The sequence below is a fragment of the Salvelinus alpinus genome, chromosome 35, assembly GCF_045679555.1.
Source record: "Salvelinus alpinus chromosome 35, SLU_Salpinus.1, whole genome shotgun sequence".
Lineage (NCBI taxonomy): Eukaryota > Metazoa > Chordata > Actinopteri > Salmoniformes > Salmonidae > Salvelinus > Salvelinus alpinus.
Genome location: NC_092120.1, coordinates 23,091,520 through 23,114,027, shown reverse-complemented (window position 1 = coordinate 23,114,027; position 22,508 = coordinate 23,091,520). Strand labels below are relative to the sequence as shown.

The window sequence follows — 22,508 nt, the reverse complement described above, 5'->3', positions numbered from 1 at the left end:
AATTGCTGTCAAAGATTCTTCAACAAAGTACTGAGTAAAGGGTCTGAATACTTATGTAAATGTGATATTTCAGTTTTTTCTTTGTAATACATTTGGGGCATTGTGTGTAGATTGATGAGGGGGAAAAACTATTTAATACATTTTAGAATAAGGCTGTAACGTAACAAAATGTGGAAAAAGTCAAGTGGTCTGAATACTTTCTGAATGCACTTTTAAGTACATATAGGTAGTGACTAGGCAACAGGATAGATAATAAACAGTAACTGCAGCAGTGTATGTGATGAGTCTAAAGAGTTAGTGCAAAGAGAGTCAAATGCAGATACAGGGCTCTATGCTGACTTTTTCTTTACAAGGAACACGTGTGTGCCTAAGTGGAAAAATGTAGGCTGGCACAAATAAATGTTGGAGCACAATGATAAATATTTAAGGTAATAAAGCTAGAATCCTACATTTTTCTAGGCGCACTGGTGCTCCTAAATAAAAAAAATCCAGGTTGCACAGAAAAATATTTAGGCACATATGTGAGTAAAATGATCGCACTGTAAAGTCCTGAGATAGTCCAGGTAGCTATTTAGTTACCGACATAGCAGTCTTATGGCTACTCCTGGTAGAAGCTGTTCAGGGTCCTGTTGGTTCCGGACTCGGTGCATCGGTACCACTTGCCGGTCCAGAGTGTGTGAGAGAGAACAGACTGTCCGTGCATAGAGGAAGCCTGGGGAATCTGAGAGCATGTCTTACAGAAGTGAGAAATGCTCCAAAGTAGGTCAAATCATTTTCCCTTCGGTCTGTCCTGGGATATCTCAGCCCTGCAAACCAATATTTGGTCTCAATTTCCATTTTCAAATGGTAAAAATTACTCTGAGGTAGCAAACAGTTGCATCCGGTAATTTTACAAAGTCATAAATCAGACGTTTTGGGGAATTTGAACAAACATTTTGATATTTTCCTCGTAATTCATGGCTTGTAGGACCATTCCAACAATGAAGAAAATGAATGTCTCCTCATAAAATATATACCACTTAATGTCATATTTGATTAAAGCCACATGTTATGCCCTAAAGGTCTCCAGGCAACTCAAATGTTTTAATATTACACAAAACACCCTGTAATATCCCCCAGTGAGTGTGTGTGACTGTGTTTGCATGCGCCGTGCCAATTTAGCTGCAAAAACACTTGCAGGTGTTGTTATGAAATCCTAATAGCCTGTGCTAATACCACCGTTTTTTATTGAAACCGCAGTTTTAAGCCTGGTCCCAGATCTGCTTGTGCTGCATAGCTAACTTCTGGTTGTTGTCATGCTAAATGTTTGGCATGACAATGATCATAGGAATTGGCAAGACAGCACACACAGATCTGGGACCAGGCAAGTTTTCTCCCGAGCAGAACCTTGTGAGTTAGGCGTTTTAACTTCAGCTGTTTTTCACTGATTTGCACTGTTTATCATCAGGGAGTGAGGGCAGGAAAATCTACTTGTCTTCAGTTAAGGAGACGAAAGAGCTTGTTGAATGAGATTTGAATATAGTGTGTAGATCCTAAGTAAAAACTGTGCAGACATTTTTATTGGCTAACCATTAGCGAAAGGAGTCAAAGTCGAGTACTGCTGGAGCAGTGGGCTCAGCCGAAACCAGCGCAGACCAACTCCAAATTAAACAGTTTGGCCTTAAATTGTTTTTTTCTTTCTCGAAGGTCAAATGTTTGCCCACTGCAGGTGTTTCACTGAGCTGTGCCAAGCACCGTGAAGTCCCTTTCATGTAAAAAAATAAAATAAAATCTCCTTCATGTCGCTCTGTAAAGTAGAAGCCAGACACAGCTTGAAACATCGCTCTTTGTCAAACAGTCTGCAATTAAGGCCAGTTTTAGTGTCATTTCAGTATAAACTGAGAGAGTTTGGGCAGCTGGAGGCTAGTCTAACTTCTCACACACACACACGCACGCACGCACACACACACACACACACACACCACGGTGTACTGTATAAAACCTGCATGTCTGGAGTGCATTAAAGGACAAAGATGATGCTGGCTGCAGTTCTGGAACCGCTCCGGGGACAGGAAGCAAGTGGGTGGAGCCAGGGCGCAGGAAGTGTGTGTAGGGTCAGTGGAGGTCAGTGGTAGTGTGAGGAGTGAAGGACGCTGGGAGGGGTTGCATTGGTTGGCACAGGTCCCTGTGACTCTGCTGTTTAGATAACTGCACAGCAGACATTGAGCAGTTCACAGCACTCCCGGCTCTGGAGCCGTGGGAAAGATGCATATTTAATGTAATTCCCCCAAGATGAACGCTACTGGACGCTCTTCAGAGGAGAACAGGGGGCACCGTCATACTCAGTGAATTTCATAGAAATGTAAATAGTGAAACATTAAACAAGTTATCCTTATATGAGATAAAACTATACTAAATATAATCGCGTCACCAAATAACTGATAAAACTCACTGTTTTGCAATGAATGTCTACAGAAGCCTCAACAGCACCTTCTAGAGTAGCACCATGGTGTAGCTGGACACTCACTACCGAATTCCAAACTGCCTCTGGAAGCAACGTCAGCACAAGAACTGTTCGTTGGGAGCGTCATGTAATGGGTTTCCATGGCCGAGCAGCCACACACAAGCCTAAGATCACCATGCGCAATGCCATGCGTCAGCTGGAGTGGTGTAAAGCTCACCGCCATTGGACTCTGGAGCAGTGGAAACGCGAGTGATGAATCATGCTTCACCATCTGGCAGTCCGACGGACGAATATGGGTTTGGCGGATGCCAGGAGAACGCTACCTGTCCGAACGCATAGTGCCAACTGTAAAGTTTGGTGGAGGAAGAATAATAGTCTGGGGCTGTTTTTCATGGTTCGGGCCCCTTAGTTCCATTGAAGGGAAACCTTAATGCTACAGCATACAATGACGTTCTAGTTGATTCTGTGCTTCCAACTTTGTGGCAGCAGTTTGGGGAAGGCCTTTTCCTGTTTCAGCATGACAATGCCCCTGTGCCGAAAGCGAGGTCCACACAGAAATGGTTTGTCAAGATTGGTGTGGAAGAACTTGACTGGCCTGCACAAAGCCCTGACCTCAACCCCATTGAACACCTTTGGGATGAATTGGAACACCTACTGCGAGCTAGGCCTAATCGCCCAACATCAGTACCTAACCTCACTAATGCTCTTGTGGCTGAATGGAATCAAGTTCCCACAGCAATGTTCCAACATCTAGTGGAAAGCCTTCCCAGAAGAGTGGAGGCTGTTATAGCAGCAAAAAGGGGGACCAACTCCATATTAGTGCCCATGATTTTGGAATTAGATGTTTGGTGAGCAAGTATATACAGTGCCTTCAGAAAGTATTCAGACCCCTTGACTTTTTATTAGGTTTTAGCCTTATTTTATTAAGTTACAGCCTTATTCTGAAATGTATTGAATTGTTTTTTTCTCCCTCATCAATCTGCACACAATATAACATAATGGCAAAGCAAAAACAGGTTTTTAGAAAATAAAAATAAACTGAAATATCACATTTACATAAGTATTCAGACCCTTTGCTCAGTGCGCAGCTATTTTCAGGTCTCTCCAGAGATGTTCTATCAGATTCAAGTCCAGGCTGGGCCACTCAAGGACATTCAGAGACTTGTCCCGAAGCCACTCCTGCTTTGTTTTGTCTGTGTGCTTAGTGTCGTTGTCCTGTTGGAAGGTGAACCTTCGCCCCAGTCTGAGGTCCTGAGTGCCCTGGAGCAAATTTTCATAAAGGATCTCTCTGTTCTTTGCTCCGTTCATCTTTGCCCCGATCCGGACTAGTCTCCCAGTCGTTGACGCTGAAAAACACCAACACAACATGATGCTGCCACCATCATGCTTCACCGTAGGGCTGGTGCCAAGTTTCCTCCAGACATGCGCAGCTTCATCTTCAAATAATATTTTTGCAGGAATCTCCTTGCGAATGATTTTGCCGAAGATTGTATCTCCGCCGGGCTGGGCAACCTGAGCATTTGCTATCTCATGGAATTCAGGACCAAGAGTTGAATCTTGGTTTCATCAGACCAGAGATGAATCTCATCTTGTTTCTCATGGTCTGAGAGTCTTTAGGTGCCTTTTGGCAAACTCCAAGCGGGCTGTCATGTGCCTTTTACTGAGGAGTAGCTTCCGTCTGGGCACTCTAACATAAAGGCCTGATTGGTGGAGTGCTGCAGAGATGGTTGTCCTTCTGGAAGGTTCTCCCATCTCCACAGAGGAACTCTAGAGCTCTGTCAGAGTGACCATCAGGTTCTTGGTCATCTACCTGACCAAGGCCCTTCTACCCACGATTGCTCAGTTTGGCCAGCTCTAGGAAGAGTCTTGGTGGTTCCAAACTTCTTCCATTTAAGAATGATTGAGGAAACAGGATGCACCTGAGCTCAATTTCGAGTCTCATGGTAAAGGGTCTGAATACTTATGTAAGTAAGGTATTTCTGTTTGTCATTGTAAGAAATGTACAAACATTTCTAAAAACCTGTTTTCGCTTTGTCATAATGGGGTATTGTGTGTAGATTGCTCAGTATTTGTATTTATTTAATACATTTTAGAATAAGGAAAAACATGACACAATGTGGAAAAAGTCAAGGGGTCTGAATACTTTCCGAAGTCATTGTATATAGTTTGTAATTAATAAATGTTATAATAGTGCACATTAGATTGTCTAAGTCTTGGATGTGGCCTAATATACAAGAACCAACCCCACAACCCTGGTGTCACAGGCACCCTCTTCCAGCTAACTCAGCCATTGTAACCACACCAACCCACTGGTGTTGCTTTAACCTGCCATGGCAATACACTGTGTCAGCAGCACAAGGTGGAGAGAGAGTCCAGCCAAGCCCAGCACACTGCCCTCTCTTTCCTCTCAGGAAGGAAGCTGATGTTTGAAGTATCCTAGGACAAATTTATTCCTCCCAGCGCAGGAAGAAATTCCTGGTTTATTATTATGAAACAGTGTGATCCCTGAAAGATGGGCCTAGTTTTTTTCCTCCCTCAGTTGCTTGTGTGACTTGCCAGGCCATCACAACTGACTTGCCTGGTTGAAAAATGTGATAATAAATAAATATATAAAGAGTATGTGCTTGTTGTTTATTTTTGAAAAGTCCATGACAATCATTGCTTGGCTTCTGAATATACATGGGGGCAGTATAGTCTTTTTCTCCCAGCAGCACATGCCTGACTATTTTGCCATTGGCCTGTGATGTCATGGAAGTGATGAGTAATGAAGGGAATGATTAGAGGGATCAGGGGGCTGTCTATTCGCTGTGTGTGACAGCTCTCATGTGACATCAGGCTCCCCTCTGGGAGGAAAGAGGGAACGGAGGCCTCGGTCTGGTTAGTGAAAGTATAGTGCAACCCCTCTAACCAACCTCCTCACCCCCTCCCAATGAGCCTGCGCTTGGTGTGTTCCGTTCCGTGTGTGACATCACCACTGCCTCCCCGCTTCTCAATTCCCTGAATGAGCCCGGGTGCAGTGCACACAGACAGACCACAGCGGCGCCAGTTGTGGTGGATCATTTTGCTGTCACGTTCGTATAAATCAGTGTTACCGTGGTCTGACTGACTCTCTCTCACTCTCTGCCACTGAACCTCATGTCAACCAATGGTTGGCTTATTGAGTCACCCAGAATTCCCCAGTTGACTTGAGGGAGGATGTATTACTGTATTGTGTGTGTGTGTGTGTGTGTGTGTGTGTGTGTGTGTGTGTGTGTGTGTGTGTGTGTGTGTGTGTGTGTGTGTGTGTGTGTGTGTGTGTGTGTGTCTGCTTGACTGTTTATGTTTTGTTGAGTAAAATGACCTATTGTGTAGTAGTTGTGTGTGAGAGAGCATTCCATATGTATATAACGGATATACAGTAGCTTTGTGTGTGTGCGTGCTTGCGTGTGTTTGTTTAGTTTATTACGATCCCCATTAGTTACTGTACATGCAGCAGCTACTGTTCCTGGGGTCCATAAAACTTACAAATACATAACGAAGTACAGAACAGTTATAGACAAGAACAACACAAGATATCACATGAAATTATATATAAAAAAAATATTAAATAAAGGTTATATAGGAAAGACACATGGAGACAACAAAAAATACTATTTACACACTATTCATATATTCATATTCTTATATACAGTACAGTTCAATTGCATCTTTAGAAAGAGGAGGTGCTGTGATACACCATGTATTTTTTAATCCGTTTTTTAAGGCTAAATTGGCGTTTTGTTTGAGTAACATCTGGTGGCAGAGCATTCCACGATGACATGGCTCTATACATAACTGAGCAATGCATTAAATCTGTTTTTGGTTTGGGTACCGTGAAGAAACTCGCTGTGGCGTGTCGGGTGAGGTATGTACTCTACCAGTCAAAAGTTTTAGACCACCTACTCATTCAAGGGTTTTTCTTTATTTTCACTATTTTCTACATTGTAGAATAATGGTGAAGACATCAACACTATGAAATAACACATATGGAATCATGTAGTAACCAAAAAAGTGTTAAACAAATCAAAATATATTTCATATTTGAGATTCTTCAAATAGTCACCCTTTTCTTTGATGACAGCTTTGCACACACTTGGCATTCTCTCAACCAGCTTCACCTGGAATGCTTTTCCAACAGTCTTGAAGGAGTTCCCACATATGCTGAGCACTTTTCCCTCACTCTGTGGTCCGACTCATCCCAAACCATCTCAATTTGGTTGAGGTCGGGTGATTGTGGGAGCCAGGTCATCTGATGCAGCACTCCATCACTCTCCTTCTTGGTCAAATAACCCTTACACAGCCTGGAGGTGTTTTGGGTCATTGTCCTATTGAAAAACAAATGATACTCCCACTAAGCCCAAACCAGATGGTATGGCGTATCGCGGCAGAATGCTGTGGTAGCCATGCTGGTTAAGTGTGCCTTGAATTCTAAATAAATCACAGACAGTGTCACCAGCAAAGCACCCCCACATCATAACACCTCCTCCTCCATGCTTTACGGTGGGAAATACACATCATCCATTCACCCACATCGCGTCTCACAAAGACACGGCGGTTGGAACCAAAAATCACAAATTTGGACTCCAGACCAAAGAACACATTTCCACCGGTCTAATGTCCATTGCTCGTGTTTCTTGGCCCAAGCAAGTTTCTTCTTCTTATGGTGTCTTTTAGTAGTGGTTTCTTTGCAACAATTCGACCATGATGGTCTGATTGACACAGTCTCCTCTGAACAATTGATGTTGAGATGTGTCCGTTACTTGAACTCTGTGAAGCATTTATTTGGACTGCAATTTCTGAGGTTGTTAACTCTAATGAACTTATCCTCTGCAGCGGAGGTAACTCTGGGTCTTCCATTCCTGTGGTGATCCTCATAAGAGCCAGTTTCATCATAGCGCTTGATGGTTTTTGCAACTGCACTTGAAGAAACTTTCAAAGTTCTTGAAATTTTCCTTACTGACTGACCTTCATGTCTTAAAGTAATGATGGACTATCGTTTCTCTTTGCTTTTTTGAGCTGTTCTTGCCATAATATGGACTTGGTCTTTTACCAAATAGGGCTATCATCTGTATACCCCCATACCTTGTCACAACACAACTGATTGGCTCAAATGCATTAAGATGGAAAGAAATTCCACAAATACAATTTTAAGAAGGCACACCTGTTAATTGAAATGCATTCCAGGTGACTACCTCATGAAGCTGGTTGAGATAATGCCAGGAGTGTGCAAAGCTGTCATCAAGGCAAAAGGGGTGGCTATTTGAAGAATCTCAAATATATAGTATATTTGTTTAACACTTTTTTAGTTACTACAGGACTCCATATGTGTTATTTCATCGTTTTGCTGTGTTCACTATTATTCTACAATGTAGAAAATAGTCAAAATAAAGAAAAACCCTTGAACGAGTAGGTGGCCTAAAACTTTTGACTGGTAGTATATGTCTGTTTGAAGTGTATGCAAATAGATTGTATGTGTGCGAATGGATATCCAGACCTGTACATTAGGCGAGTGTGTGTTCATTGTGGTTAGTCCAGCTGCACTATTTCCTGTGCCCTCAGTCAATGCGGCCAGTGTTGTGTTAAGCACAGCGTCATCATTCATGAGGCAGCACTGCTGTGTAGAAGTTACACACTGCCTTAAACTGGCCCATTGGGACTTGGAAGTGTGACTTTCTCTGTTGACAGATGGGAAGGAAGCGAGCAAGAGCGTAGTTAGTCTTGGCTCATCTGACTCTCTGGTCACACAGAGAAGGGTTAGTGTTGGCGCGCCCAGACCATTGGTCACTGGCGCAACACAGAGAGAGACAAAATGAGAGAGAGACAAAAGATTGATAGGCTGATTAAAAAAAAGACAGGATCTGCTCTGAAACATGACCCTGGGACGGGTATTTGGTAGGTGCCTGTGAGAGACCTGAATGGGTATCTCACTAAGAAGGTCAAAGGTCACATTACACAAGAGCATTGTCACAGCTTTGTGTTTAACACTGACACAAACCGCACACACACAAGCTATTATGATTCAACTAATTTATCTCAGTGTTGAGTAAATGCTATTTTGGCTGTAGTTGTCCTTTAAGGTCTGGCTCCAACTACAACTGCTTAGCAGTTTCTCTCCCCCTTCTCTCCCTCCTGTCTTGATGGTCGTTGCGGTTGTATACTCTCTTTAAACAAACCATGGTGGCTGGCTAATCCTGGGCTTCTGCCTAAGTTGCAGCCATCAATTTAAGGCTCCGGGCCTCCTAATACACCGCGGTGTAGGGAACTGTCAAACACACACCACCGCACACATGGTTCCCAGCATTACGTGTGTTGCGTTACTTTCTGCGCCCAAGCGCGGCTGTCAGGCGCACCACTACACACAGTGTTGTCAGTGCTAAGTGTGTCACCCGGTTCTACTGTGTAAGCTTCTGTCAAACACACGCTTCCACCACACATGGTTTTGAGTTGTGTGTGAGCGTTACAGTACTACTGTGCAGGTCCCGTATCAGATACTTACACAGAGCTACACACATGTTCGGGAGTATTCAGTGAGCGTTACCATAGTACCGGGTTCCTATAGGAACCATATGAACTGCAGCATTACCCCCAAGTGACCCTCGCGAGAGACAGGGAGATGTGTGTGTCTTAACATTGCAAGTGAGCGAATGGCATCAATTCTAATCTGGTGGGTGAGCCATTTTGATAACTGCTGTGGTTTCTCAGAGAAACGATGAGGATTTGACGATTCTTTGTCTTTTTATGATCTCTCAACTGAACACAGTGAGTGGAGAAGAGTAAAAGTAGGGAAGAATTTCCACCCTGTCAGCCATCACATTTGGATTTTTGGTCTTGTCTTTACACACATAAACAAAATCGTCAGTCGTGTTGCTAAACTCCGTCCTCCGTCCTCCTTCCTGTGTTTCAGATGTTATCTCTCCCACGCACTACAACCCGTACTACAGACGGCTCACCTTCGACGTGACCTCCATGGAGAAGAATGCCTCGAACCTGGTCAAGGCTGAGCTACGCGTCTTCCGCCTCCAGAACCCCAAGGCCCGCGTGTCTGAACAGAGGATTGAACTGTACCAGGTAAACCTCCCTTCTGTCCTCATCTCTTACCACGTTTCCATCCAACCTTTTTTTACTTTCTTAGTAAAAACATTTTGAACCTCCTTTTTCTCCCCAATTTTGATCGGTTTCTCCCCAATTGTGACTTTCGTTCTTGATTAATGAAAACATTCTTGGCAAATGCTTTCGCTTTCGTTCGTCTTGCGCCGGTCCAAGAATTTCACCTCTAGCGGCACAATACGAATGCCCCCGGCCGTCCCTCTTAATCATGGCCCCAGTTCAGAAGAAAAACCCACAAAATAGAACCGGAGTCATTAGGTTACAGATTAAATAAATGATGATGAACTTCACAGGTTTGTGAAAGTGCAATGTGATGAGCTTGATGCTCCTTTCCAATAAACATTGAGGGTCTTATTCTGGTGACATGATCATCGATGCTTGGCTGCCATTTGACAAATATAAATAATTAGCACTATTAGCACACCTGACACAGCATGAATGATACTATGGTGGTATTCCACAAATATACTACGAATAAGTTATATAACTTATACTATAAGTTATACTAAATATACTACGAATACAAAAAAATAAGTTTTACCACTTCAGACCAGTATGAAATAGATGACTAAATGCTTACCACTAAATGACTATATGCCATACTTGAGTGTACATGCGTGCACACACACACACACACACACACATTATGAAGTTCAGCGTGGGCCTGTTAGAAATGTGTGAGTCAGTAGTGTCGGGAGCCGGGCGGCAGATGGATCAGTCCAGCGTTATTTGTGAGTGGAGAGAGGAGTGTGGAATGCAAAGCGGTGATTTAGACCCGGTGCTGAGTCTCCGGGGGCTGCGCTCCGGCCCAGCGTCTACTGCCTCCACACGGTGCAGGACCGCCGGCACCAGCCCATTCTCAGGGCGTGGTAGTGTTTATGTCCAGCCAGGGGAATGACAGGTGGCCTAAACACAGCTCAACATGGAGGATTTTCTCACACGAACACAGGCGATTGAAAGCATGTGAGGGAGGACAGATAGAGCCGGTGCAACCAGGGAGTTTCTCCAAGGAGATCAACTGATAACCTTCAGTAATACATTCAAGTTGTGCTCTACATGAACTGGACACCCAAAACATTACACTGACGTGTGTAGTTCCACACACATTCAGATACAGAGTGGAATTGAGCCGATACATGATGATGTATGTCTCAGAGATACAGTGTTACTATACATTAACTACTAGGAAGGTTCTCCCTTTGCCATGACTGTTGAGGAGTGATCGGGCCCTGAGATGGTTCACTCGCCAGGGCCTAGTGAAGACTAGCCAGGGCCTAGAGGAAAGATATCCAGGGCTATGTTGAAGTAAGTGACCATCCAGGTAGATGGGCCCCCATGTCTGTCTCTCATCTCAAGGGTTTGTAAGCAATTGGCCCCAGTCTCTGTAGGCTTACTTTTCAGAGATTTTGACTAGTCTCAACCTCTCTTTCCTTTTTTCTCTCACTCTCACTCTGCCTCTCTCTCACCTTTCCCCTACCTCTTCTCCCTCCCTCTCTCGCTTCTCTCGTCAGGCTTCCCTGTAGCAGCAGTAGATCTCAGTGGTGTAGCAGACAGTGGTGGAGTAGAGGAGCAGTGTTTCTCACATTAAGGAGAGCATGGCCAACATAAATACATGGTTATGAAGGACAGCAGAATAACAACGCTCTGTCCGGCATCTGTTTCCGGCCCAGCTCGGCTCCTCCTAGACCTGCTCAACCGATCAGGGAGAGAGCAGTCTTGGAGACTGGGGGGGGGACCACTACTAGACCCGAGTAACTGAACCAGGAGCGACTTCTGGGACTCTTACCAGAATTTCCCTCCAGGTTGTTCTCATACATAGGACATGTGTTGTTTCCACAGATTTTGAGTCACAAGGACCTGGCGTCCCCGACGCAGCGCTACATTGACAGCAAGGTGGTGCGCACGCGCACGGAGGGGGAGTGGCTGTCTTTTGACGTGACAGAGGCAGTCAGTGAATGGTTGCTTCACAGAGGTAGGACGCAGAGGTTTTGACTTCCTATACTACACTGATCATACATGATGCTGAAATCTCATTGGCCTGTTGTATATGAACAATCCTGTCTATTTCCCCCCCCCCCCCCCAGACAGAAACAGTGGATTCAAGATCAGCTTGCATTGTCCGTGCTGCACGTTTGTGCCCTCAAACAACTACATCATCCCCAATAAGAGTGAGGAGCTGGAAACCCGCTTTGCAGGTATGTATTGGACAGTATATGTGTGTTACCCTACAGGCATACAGATGCTATCTTAATTTGACTAGTTTCTCACAGCAGGAAAATAATCCTGCAGTAAAAGGAAATGTGAATGATTATGGACATTTTTGAAGGGGATGATACATTTTTCAATCGGGAAAATCAAGTCTGAAATCTTTAAGTGGAATTGAAAAACTTTCGAAGCCTTGAACACTACAGTTTGCATTTCCTGCACCGCAGGAACATTTTCTGTGACAACTGAGTGATCAAATAAAGATAGAATATCTGTATATTGAGAGATAAGTACATTGTATTTGACTTTCATTAATATGTAGCTAACTGACATGAATAGTTATGCAACAATGTGTTTGGCAAGGGTGAATAAGAAGTGCAGTAAGTAGCAGATATGCAGTTTGTGTGATTCACTGGTACAGATGATTTGGAGTGTGTCCCAAATGGCACACTAGTCACTATATAGTGTACTACTTTTGACCAGAGCCCTGTGGGTCCTACACAGATGTTCTATCTTAATTTGATCACTCTGTTGTCGCAGAGAATTTTCCTGCGCAGCAGGAAATGCAAATTGTAGTATATTCCAAAGGGTTTTAAAAAGCTTTTAAAAAATGTGTCATTTCCACTTTAAAATGTCACACTTGATTTCCCCTAACTTGATTTGACATTGTATGAACATGATGGATTTTTGATGATATGTATGTGTGTGATTGACAGGTATAGATGACAGCTTCCACCACAGCGGAGACCTGAAGGTGTATAGGAAGCGGCGCCACAGCGCCCAGGCTCCACACCTGCTCATGATGCTGCTGCCTTCCTACCGCCTGGAGTCCCAGCACAAGAGCCACCGCTCCAAACGAGCCCTGGACGCTGCCTTCTGCTCCAGGTACTGACCCATAATGACCCCTACTGACCCCACTGATCCTCACATGACCCCGACACCACTCTGCTGGCGGGAACTCAACACACACACAGACACAGAAGCATGTGCACATGCACACTCACAGCTAATAGATACTGTACACACCTAGTAAATAGTTAGCTTCTCTGTCAGCAGCTCACCCTCTCAGTGACACACACACACTTGGCAGTTGTTCTTATTGCAGAACTCTCTCTGCTCACAGCTCTGCATGTATTCACTCTCTCTTACACACACACACACGTGTGGCTCCCACAGAACCGTATCCATCCCTCACTCCTCTCTCTGTCTTCCTACGCACAGAAATGTCCAGGATAACTGCTGCTTGCGGTCGCTCTACATCGACTTCAAGAAGGATCTGGGCTGGAGGTGGATCCACGAGCCCAAGGGCTACAATGCTAATTTCTGCGCCGGGGCCTGTCCCTATCTATGGAGCGCTGACACCCAGCATTCCAAGGTGAGAAGTCAAGGGTCAAAGGTTAAATAATCCAAAGCGATTGGTTTAGAGCCAGCAGAGGTCAGAGTGGTAGTAGAGAAGTGGTGAGAGTAGCAGTGTGGAGAAGTGGTCATTGTGGCAGCGTTGTGCAGTGGAGTTCTTCTGTAGATCGTCTCATTCCTCTTTTTTAGTTTTTTCATAGTTTCAAAGCAGCACTGGTCAAAGACCATTGCCTTTGTCAACATCAAGCCTCATACTTGACCTCTGTGTGTGATTCTTCGCTTCAGGTGCTAGGCCTGTACAACACCATCAACCCGGAGGCGTCGGCATCGCCCTGCTGTGTGTCTCAGGATCTGGAACCTCTCACCATCCTCTACTACATCGGCAAGACCCCCAAGATAGAGCAGCTCTCCAACATGATCGTCAAGTCCTGCAAGTGCAGCTAGGAACTGTGCATATTCAGTCACACACACACACTTGGATACGCACACATTCAGTCACACATACATGCATACACACGTGTATGCACCCACCCACCCACCCACACATATAAATACACATACTGTACATACACACATTCATCAACAAACACATACTGTCCATTCACACAGTCAGTCACACTATTACTTTCCTGCACTATTGTACAGACATATTTGATCTCCTACAAGCACAAGTGGAAAAGGTGCTGAGCAGATCTAGGTACAGAAAACAGGTCTCCCGAAAACATCCATGCGCACACACACACACACACACACACACACACACACACACACACACACACACACACACACACACACACACACACACACGCAGCTGTGGCTTTTGTACAGGTGTGCCTGTGTTTTTGTGTTTAGAAAGGCCCTGTTAACATGCCTCACCTCACACACTTGTCACACAAAGACGCAAGAGTACGGCAAACACTGGAAAAAAGTATACGTGTCTATATGTGAAATAATACGTCTGAGAAACAAAGACGACCCCCCCCCCGGTTTCAACATTCTAAGCAAGCCATCTCCTTGATTTTGTTTGTCTCGTTTTGCATCCCTTTGAAACTATTGTAATTTTATATTTTGTTTAGATTTTTGATAATTGTATTGCCTATTTAATATCCAGTGTTTTACGGTTAGCACCCAACGCGTGGTGGATGAATCCACTTCCCAATGTCAGTTTACTAATATGTTATAACATAGTAATGTTATAATCGCGTCCCATATGCTGTTTATATGTGCTGTAACAGCCACTTAAGGCAGAAAGAGGCGAGGAGACTAAGAGAGAGACAGAGAACAAAATAAAATAAACACACCTAGCATGCCTACCTTTTCAACAGACTCATCCTCACACAGGCATACTCATAAAGAACACACACACACACCCATCCCAAACCCTGCAGCAGGCAACATATTCAATCTCTACTGGAATGAACAGTCCTGACATTTTGATAACAAAAAAAACGAAACAAGAAAAGTGTCCCAACGTAATGTTGAGCTCTGTTTCCCTTGTGCATTGAATCTTGAATGCTTTAGGGAGCCCAACAGTGATTCCATCAACCACACAAGGTATGTCATCATAAACACACGTTTAAGATTTCTGTGGGTATGTTGGATCGTTCTGAGTAGAACAGGGCTGTCGTTGTCTATATGATGCAGTGGTATGGGAATGTGGAAGTATGTTAGTTAGGGAGGTATAGTAGTGTTGTGGTGACAATTAGAGAGAAGAGATACGATAGGTGAGAATGGACAGTAGATGTGACCTGGTTCAGAGATTATCCATGAACCATTGTGACCATTCCATTAGGTCTGAGGTTACTTTAGGTCAGAGGTCAAAAGGTCATATTTACAGGTGTGCAGTAGTTGTTATGGACACCGGCGTTGTATCTGCTCATTTGCATCCGAAAAGCTTTGTCTCGCCCGCCTCTCTCAAAGTGTAAAGCCATTATTCAGTCATAGGTTTTTGTCCTTTGTAGGAATAAAAATAGTTGGACACGAAGAATTGCACTGACGCTATTTTGATTCAGTTTTTTATTTTTGTATTTTTTAATAGTCGTTACTTCCCCCTTATTAAATGAGGAGTGTTGATGATGTGACTCAGAGCAGGAAGTTTAGGTGACACTACCCCGCCCCTAACCCCACCCACCTTTGGGCAACCGCGCCAGTGGACTTCCTGGAAAACCAGGAAGAGGAGCGAGGCACCAATATTGTCATGATAGAGCTATTATTTTTCGTTGTTGTTGTTTATGATGATTATGTTTTTGTTGTTGTTGACCCACTATGATGTATTGTAACACATTATTGTTGTTGTACTCTAGTGGTAAATAAATTATTTAAATTACAAGGGAATAACGCAATTCGCCTTTTCTTTTTGCTGTTAATCTGTGTTAATCGAAGCGTGATGTTACATAAATGTTATCAAACCTTGAGAGAGATGTTGAGAAAGAAGATTCAAAAACAGATTTATTTGCCACTTCATTGAGCAAAACAATAACAGTATAATGTTCTTATGCTGTATGAGTGGGCTGTCATTTTCATCTCCAACACAAGCACTGAATGCATCTCCCTCTATTTCTTACTGTGAAAAGCTATGGAGGTAAGCTAGAATGGCACGTTGTTAGTACTCCATGAATATACATTTACAGTATGTGTCAGAATTGAATAACTCTCCAGAAGAGTAACTGCCAGAGATGGACTCAGAAGGGAACGAAAGGGAGTCTGCAGATGAGGAGGAAAAAAGAGGGAGTGTGCACAGTTAGGGTGCAGGAAAGGAAAGAGAGATGGACGGAGTATGAGCAGTATTAAAAGGACGTGGGAGGTTTGGGTCAGTTCGTTCTGGTATGACGCTTCTCACCTTGAGAGTGAGAGGGAGACAGGCAGGCTGCCCAGCTAGAAATATGACATGGCAGATATCCAAGTAACCGCTGAGATAAATAAAGACAGTGTGGTCCTAGGCAGAGCTGGACTTTCTGTGTGGTAACTAAGGAAGACACACACGCACACACCCTCTAGGCCAACCTAGTGCCCGGCTCCACTCTAAAGACATCTTGCCCCTCATAAAACATGTCTCAACATCTCTGCTGGACCCAACGAGACTCTGGTATCATCTGAGCCAATGGGGGTTCAGTTTTATTCTCAAATGATCAAGTTGGATACGACTGCAATGTTCAACACATCGTTCTCAATGCATTTTATTCACGCTTTGAAAACCACAACATCGAGCCGGGCGTGAGGGCCGTCACCGACCCAGAGGACTGGGTGATCTCGCTCTCCAAGGACGACATGAGTAAGGTCTTTAATCAGCTCAACACCCGCAAGGCCGCGGACCCCGACAGTATTCCAGGGCGCGTTCTCAGAGCATGCGCAGAACAGCTGGGAGGCATATATATTCACGGTCATTTTAAATCTCTTCTTGTCTGTAATCCCCACACGTTTTAAGATGATCACAGTCATCCCTGTTCTTAAGAACTCTAAGGCTTCATGCCACAAAGACTCCCGCCCTGTAGCACTCATTTCTGTAATCATGAGGTGCTTTGAGAGGCTGGTTATGGCACACATTAACTCCACCATCCCAGACATCCTAGACCCACTCCAATTTGCGTACATCCCAACAGATCCATAGATGACGCAATTGAAGTTGCTCTCCATGGTGCCCTAACCCACCTAGATAAGAGGAATACCCATGTGAGAATGAAATTTTGGGCAAAAAGTGAAACTCCGCTCCATCATTCATTGAATCAGATGGTTCCTTTGTCACAAAACCCACTGATATTGCTTTACAATTGCCAAGAAACGGAATATCTCGTACAACGCTGTGTATTACTGCCTTCACAGAACAGCGCAAACTGTCTCTAACCCGAATAGAAAGAGGAGTGTGAGGCCCCGGTGCACAACTGAGCAAGACGACAAGTACATTAGAGTGTCTAGTTAGAGAAACAGACGCCTCACAAGTCCTCAACTGGCAGCTTCATTAAATAGTGCCCGCAAAACACCAGTCTCAACGTCAACAGTGAAGAGGCGACTCCGGGATGCTGAACGTCTAGGCAGAGTTCCTCTGTCCAGTGTCTGTGTTCTTTTGCCACACCTTAATGTTTTATTTTCATTGTCCAGTCTGAGATTTGGCTTTTCTTTGCAACTCTGCCTAGAAGGCCAGCATCCCGGAGTCGCCTCTTCAGTTTCTTGGCAATTTCTCGCATGGAATACCCTTCATTTCTCAGAACAAGAATAGACTGACGAGTTTCAGAAGAAAGTTCTTTGTTTCTGGACATTTTGAGCCTGTAATCGAACCCACAAATGCTGATGCTCCAGATACTCAACTAGTCTAAAGAATGCCAGATTTAATCAGGACAACAGTTTTCAGCTGTGCTAACAAAATTGCAAAAGGGTTTTCTAATGATCAATTAGCCTTTTTAAATGATAAACTTGGATTAGCTAACATACAGTAACGTGCCATTGGAACACAGGAGTGATGGTTGCTGATAATGTCACGACTTCCGCCGAAGTCGGTCCCTCTCCTTGTTCGGGTGGCGTTCGGCGGTCGACGTCACCGGCCTTCTAGCCATCGCCGATCCACTTTTCATTTTCCATTTGTTTTGTCTTTGTCTTACACACCTGGTTTCAATTCCCCAATTACTTGTTCATTATTCAACCCTCTGTTCCACCATGTCTGTTTGTGAGTAATTGTTTGTATGTAGTAAGGTCCGTTAATGTGGGCCCTCCTTTTTGTATTGCATTTGTATATGTTGAGTAAAGTACGTTAATTTACTCATATTTTCTGTCCTGCGCCTGACTCCTCTACACAGCTGCCCCTCAGTCCGGCAGCTCCGGACTGAGGGGCAGCTCCGGACTGTCTAACGACTCTGGCTGGTCATGGCTGGCTGACGGCTCTGGCTGGTCATGGCTGGCTGACGGCTCTGGCTGCTCCTGTCTGGCGGAAGGCTCTGGCTGCTCCTGTCTGGCGGAAGGCTCTAGCGTCTCCTGTCTGGCGGAAGGCTCTAGCGGCTCCTGACTGGCGGACGGCTCTAGCTGCTCCTGACTGGCGGACGGCTCTAGCTGCTCCTGACTGACGGACGGCTCTAGCGGCTCAGGACAGACGGGCGGCTTTGAAGGCTCGGGACAGACGGGCAGCTCTGACGGCTCAGGACAGACGGGCAGCTCTGACGGCTCGGGACAGACGGGCAGCTCTGACGGCTCGGGACAGACGGGCAGCTCTGACGGCTCGGGACAGACGGGCAGTTCAGACGGCGCTGGGCAGACGGATAGCACAGGCGGCTCTTGGCAGACGGGCAGTGCAGGCGGCACTGGGCAGACGGATAGCGCAGGCGGCTCTGGACAGACGGGCAGTGCAGGCGGCACTGGGCAGACGGCAGACTCTGGCCGGCTGAGGCGCACAGTAGGCCTGGTGCGTGGTGCCGGAACTGGTGGTACCGGGCTAAGGACACGCACCTTAAGGCTAGTGCGGGGAGCAGCAACAGGACGCACAGGACTCTGGAGACGCACAGGAGGTTTGGTGCGTGGTGCCGGAACTGGTGGTACCGGGCTGGAGACACGCACCATAGGGCTAGTGCGTGGAGGAGGAACAGGGCTCTGGAGACGCACAGGAAGCCTGGTGCGTGGTGTTGGCACTGGTGGTACTGGGCTGGGGCGGGGAGGTGGCGCCGGATATACCGGACCGTGCAGGCGTACTGGCTCCCTTGAGCACCGAGCCTGCCCCACCTTACCTGGTTGTATGCTCCCCGTAGCCCGACCAGTGCGGGTTATTCCACCTCCCCGCACTGGTCGGGCTACGGGGAGCATACAACCAGGTAAGGTGGGGCAGGCTCGGTGCTCAAGGGAGCCAGTACGCCTGCACGGTCCGGTATATCCGGCGCCACCTCCCCGCCCCAGCCCAGTACCACCAGTGCAGGGCTGTGTTGGCGAACCGGGGACACCATGCGTAAGGCTGGTGCCATGTATGCCGGCCCGAGGAGACGCACTGGAGACCAGACGCTTCATGGCACCTGGCTCAATGCCCAATCTAGCCCTACCAGTGCGGGGAGGTGGAATAACCCGCACCGTGCTATGCACACGTACAGGAGACACCGTGCGCTTTACTGCATAACACGGTGTCTGCCCGTACTCTCGCTCTCCACGGTAAGATCGGGAAGTGGGCGCAGGTCTCCTACCTGACTTCGCCACACTACCCTTTAGCCCCCCCCAATACATTTTTGGGCTTGACTCACAGGCTTCCGTGCTAGCCGCCGCGTACCTTCATAACGCCGGTTCCTCTTTCCGGTTGCCTCTGCTCTCCTAACTGCCTCCAGCTGTTCCCATGGGAGGCGATCTTTTCCAGCCAGGATCTCCTCCCATGTGTAGCAACCCTTGCCGTCCAAAACGTCCTCCCATGTCCATTCCTCCTTCGTGCGCTGCTGCTTTCTCCACCGCTGCTTGGTCCTTGGTTGGTGGTTGATTCTGTAACGATTGTTCTCCTCCTCGTCTTAGGAGGAGCAGGGATCGGACCAAAACGCAGCTTTTGTGGAGTACATAATGAATTTATTCAAACAAGACGAAACACGAAGCACACTTGATAAATACAAAATAACAAAACGACGTAGACCGACCTGAACATGAGAACTTAACAAACAACGAAGAATGCACGAACAGGAACAGACTACACGAACGAAACAGTCCCGTGTGGTACAAACACTGACACGGAAGACAATCACCCACAAACAAACGGTGTGAACAGCCTACCTTAATATGGTTCTCAATCAGAGGAAACGTAAAACACCTGCCCCTGATTGAGAACCATATCAGGCTAATTAACAATGAACCTAAACATAGAAACACATAACATAGAATGCCCACCCAGCTCACGTCCTGACCATACTAAACAAAGACAAAATAAAGGAAAAAAGGTCAGGAACGTGACAGCCCCTTACTTTTTTCAATCTTTACTAACGAGTAAAGCCAGTGTGTATGTGGATGGCTCAACACTATACACGTCAGTTACCACAGTGACTGAAATGACAGCAACACTTAACAAAGAGCTGCAGTTAGTTGAATGGGTGGCAAGGAATAAGTTAGTCCTAAATATTTCAAAAATACTGTATTTAGGACAAATCATTCACTAAACCCTAAACTTCAACTAAATCTTGTAATTAATAATGTGGAAATTGAGCAAGTTGAGGAGACTAAACTGCTTGGATTAACCCTGGATTGTAAAACTGTCATGGTCAAAACATATTGATACAACAGTAACTAGGATGGGGAGAAGTATGTCTATAATAAAGCACTGCTCTGCATTCTTAACAGCACTATCAACAAAGCAGGTCCTACAGGCCCTAGTTTTATCGTACCTTGACTACTGTTCAGTCGTGTGGTCAGGTGCCACAAAGAGGGACTTAGGAAATTGCAATTGCTTCAGAACAGGGCAGCATAGCTGGCCCTTGGATGTACACAGAGAGCTAACATTAATAATATGCACGTCAATCTCTCCTGGCTCAAAGTTGAGGAGAGATTGACCTCATCACTACTTGAATTATTGACATGTTGAATGCACAAGACCACACAAAACATGCCACCAGAGGTCTCTTCACAGTCCCCAAGTCCAGAACAGACTATGGGAGGTGCATAGTACTACATAGAGCCATGAACTCTATTCCAAATCAAGTAACTCATGCCAGCAGTAACATTTCATTTAAAAAAACTGCTAAAAATACACCTTACGGGAACAGAGGGGACTGGGAAGCAACACAAACATTAACACATGCATACAAACACACAATAACATATGCACTATACACACATGTACACATGGATTTTATGTTATAGATATGGGGTCTACACCTCCCTCTGCAACTGGATCCTGGACTTCCTGACAGGCTGACCCCAGGTGGTGACGGTAGGCAACATCACCTCCACCACGCTGACCCTTAATCCCCTCCTGTACTCCCTGTTCACACACGACTGTGTGGCCACTCACGAATCCAACACCATTATCAAGTTCGGTGACGACACGACGGTGGTAGGCCTGATCACCGGCAACAATGAGTCAGCCTACAGGGAGGAGGTCAGTGACCTGGCAGTGTGGTGCCGGAGTAACAACCTCTCCCTCAACATCAGCAAGACCAAGGAGCGGATTGTGGACAACATGAAATGGGGGGGGGGGCACGCCATCCACATCAAATTCAACAACGTCGCCTATAGGCACAAACCCACCGTCGCTGGACCAGACAAGACTGGCAAAAAGTGCTCTTCTCTGACGAGTCGCGGTTTTGTCTCACCAGGGGTGATGGTCGGATTCGAGTTTATCGTCGAAGGAATGAGCATTACACCGAGGCCTGTACTCTGGAGTGGGATCGATTTGGAGGTGGAGGGTCCGTCATAGTCTGGGGCGGTGTGTCATAGCATCATCGGACTGAGCTTGTTGTCATTGCAGGCAATCTCAGCGCTGTGCGTTACAGGGAAGACATCCTCCTCCCTCATGTGGTACACTTCCTGCAGGCTCATCCTGACATGACCCTCCAGCATGACAATGCCACCAGCCATACTGCTCGTTCTGTGCGTGATTTCCTGCAAGACAGGAATGTCAGTGTTCTGCCATGGCCAGCGAAGAGCCCGGATCTCAATCCCATTGAGCACGTCTGGGACCTTTTGGATCGGAGTGTGAGGGCTAGGGCCATTCCCCCCAGAAATGTCCGGTAACTTGCAGGTGCTTGGTGGAAAAGTGGGGTAACATCTCACAACAAGAACTGGCAAATCTGGTGCAGTCCATTAGGAGGAGATGCACTGCAGTACTTAATGCAGCTGGTGGCCACACCAGATACTGACTGTTACTTTTGATTTTGACCCCCCCCCCTTTGTTCAGGGACACATTATTCCATTTCTGTTATTCACATGTCTGTGGAACTTGTTCAGTTTATGTCTCAGTCGTTGAATCTTGTTATGCTCATACAAATATTTACACTTGTTAGTTTGCTGAAAATAAACACAGAGGATGTTTCTTTTTTCGCTGAGTTTAGTACGCTTCCTTTATTTCATATTTCTTATTCTTATTTCTCGTGTTTTTTTCTAGTAATACATTGTTATTGAGTTTTTTGTTTGCAAGAAAGGCATTTCACTGCACTTGTGCAAGTAACATTAAAACTTAAAACGAATATGTTGCAATATGGGTTATTCAATTAACTATTTACATGCAACAATATATCACCAACTACAGTACACAACAACCGTATCACTCATAGTCAAATATTTGCAAACCAGTTCTTTGGCACATGTATAGGATACCATCCATAGTAGTATTATGGTCTTTATGGAGAACATAGGCTGTTGAGAATAACATGTTTTGAAGCTAAACGGGAACTTCCTGTGATTGAGACAGAGTTGTGCTTGGAAAGATAAATGCTCCACTAAC

The 22,508-nt window shown here is 45.6% G+C and overlaps 1 protein-coding gene across 1 annotated transcript in view; it reads left to right on the top strand.

Annotated features, from left to right (window-relative positions):
• LOC139564238 (transforming growth factor beta-2 proprotein-like) overlaps nt 1–15,463 on the top strand; it is a 32,328-nt gene extending 16,865 nt beyond the window's left edge. Inside the window, exons 2-7 of the mRNA XM_071383590.1 lie at nt 9,366–9,529; nt 11,408–11,540; nt 11,653–11,763; nt 12,490–12,658; nt 12,995–13,148; nt 13,415–15,463. Of these exons, the coding sequence (XP_071239691.1) occupies nt 9,366–9,529; nt 11,408–11,540; nt 11,653–11,763; nt 12,490–12,658; nt 12,995–13,148; nt 13,415–13,573 (890 nt within the window). The 3' untranslated portion in view covers nt 13,574–15,463. The remainder of the gene's footprint in view (nt 1–9,365; nt 9,530–11,407; nt 11,541–11,652; nt 11,764–12,489; nt 12,659–12,994; nt 13,149–13,414) is intronic.
• Nucleotides 15,464–22,508: the final 7,045 nt, after the last annotated feature.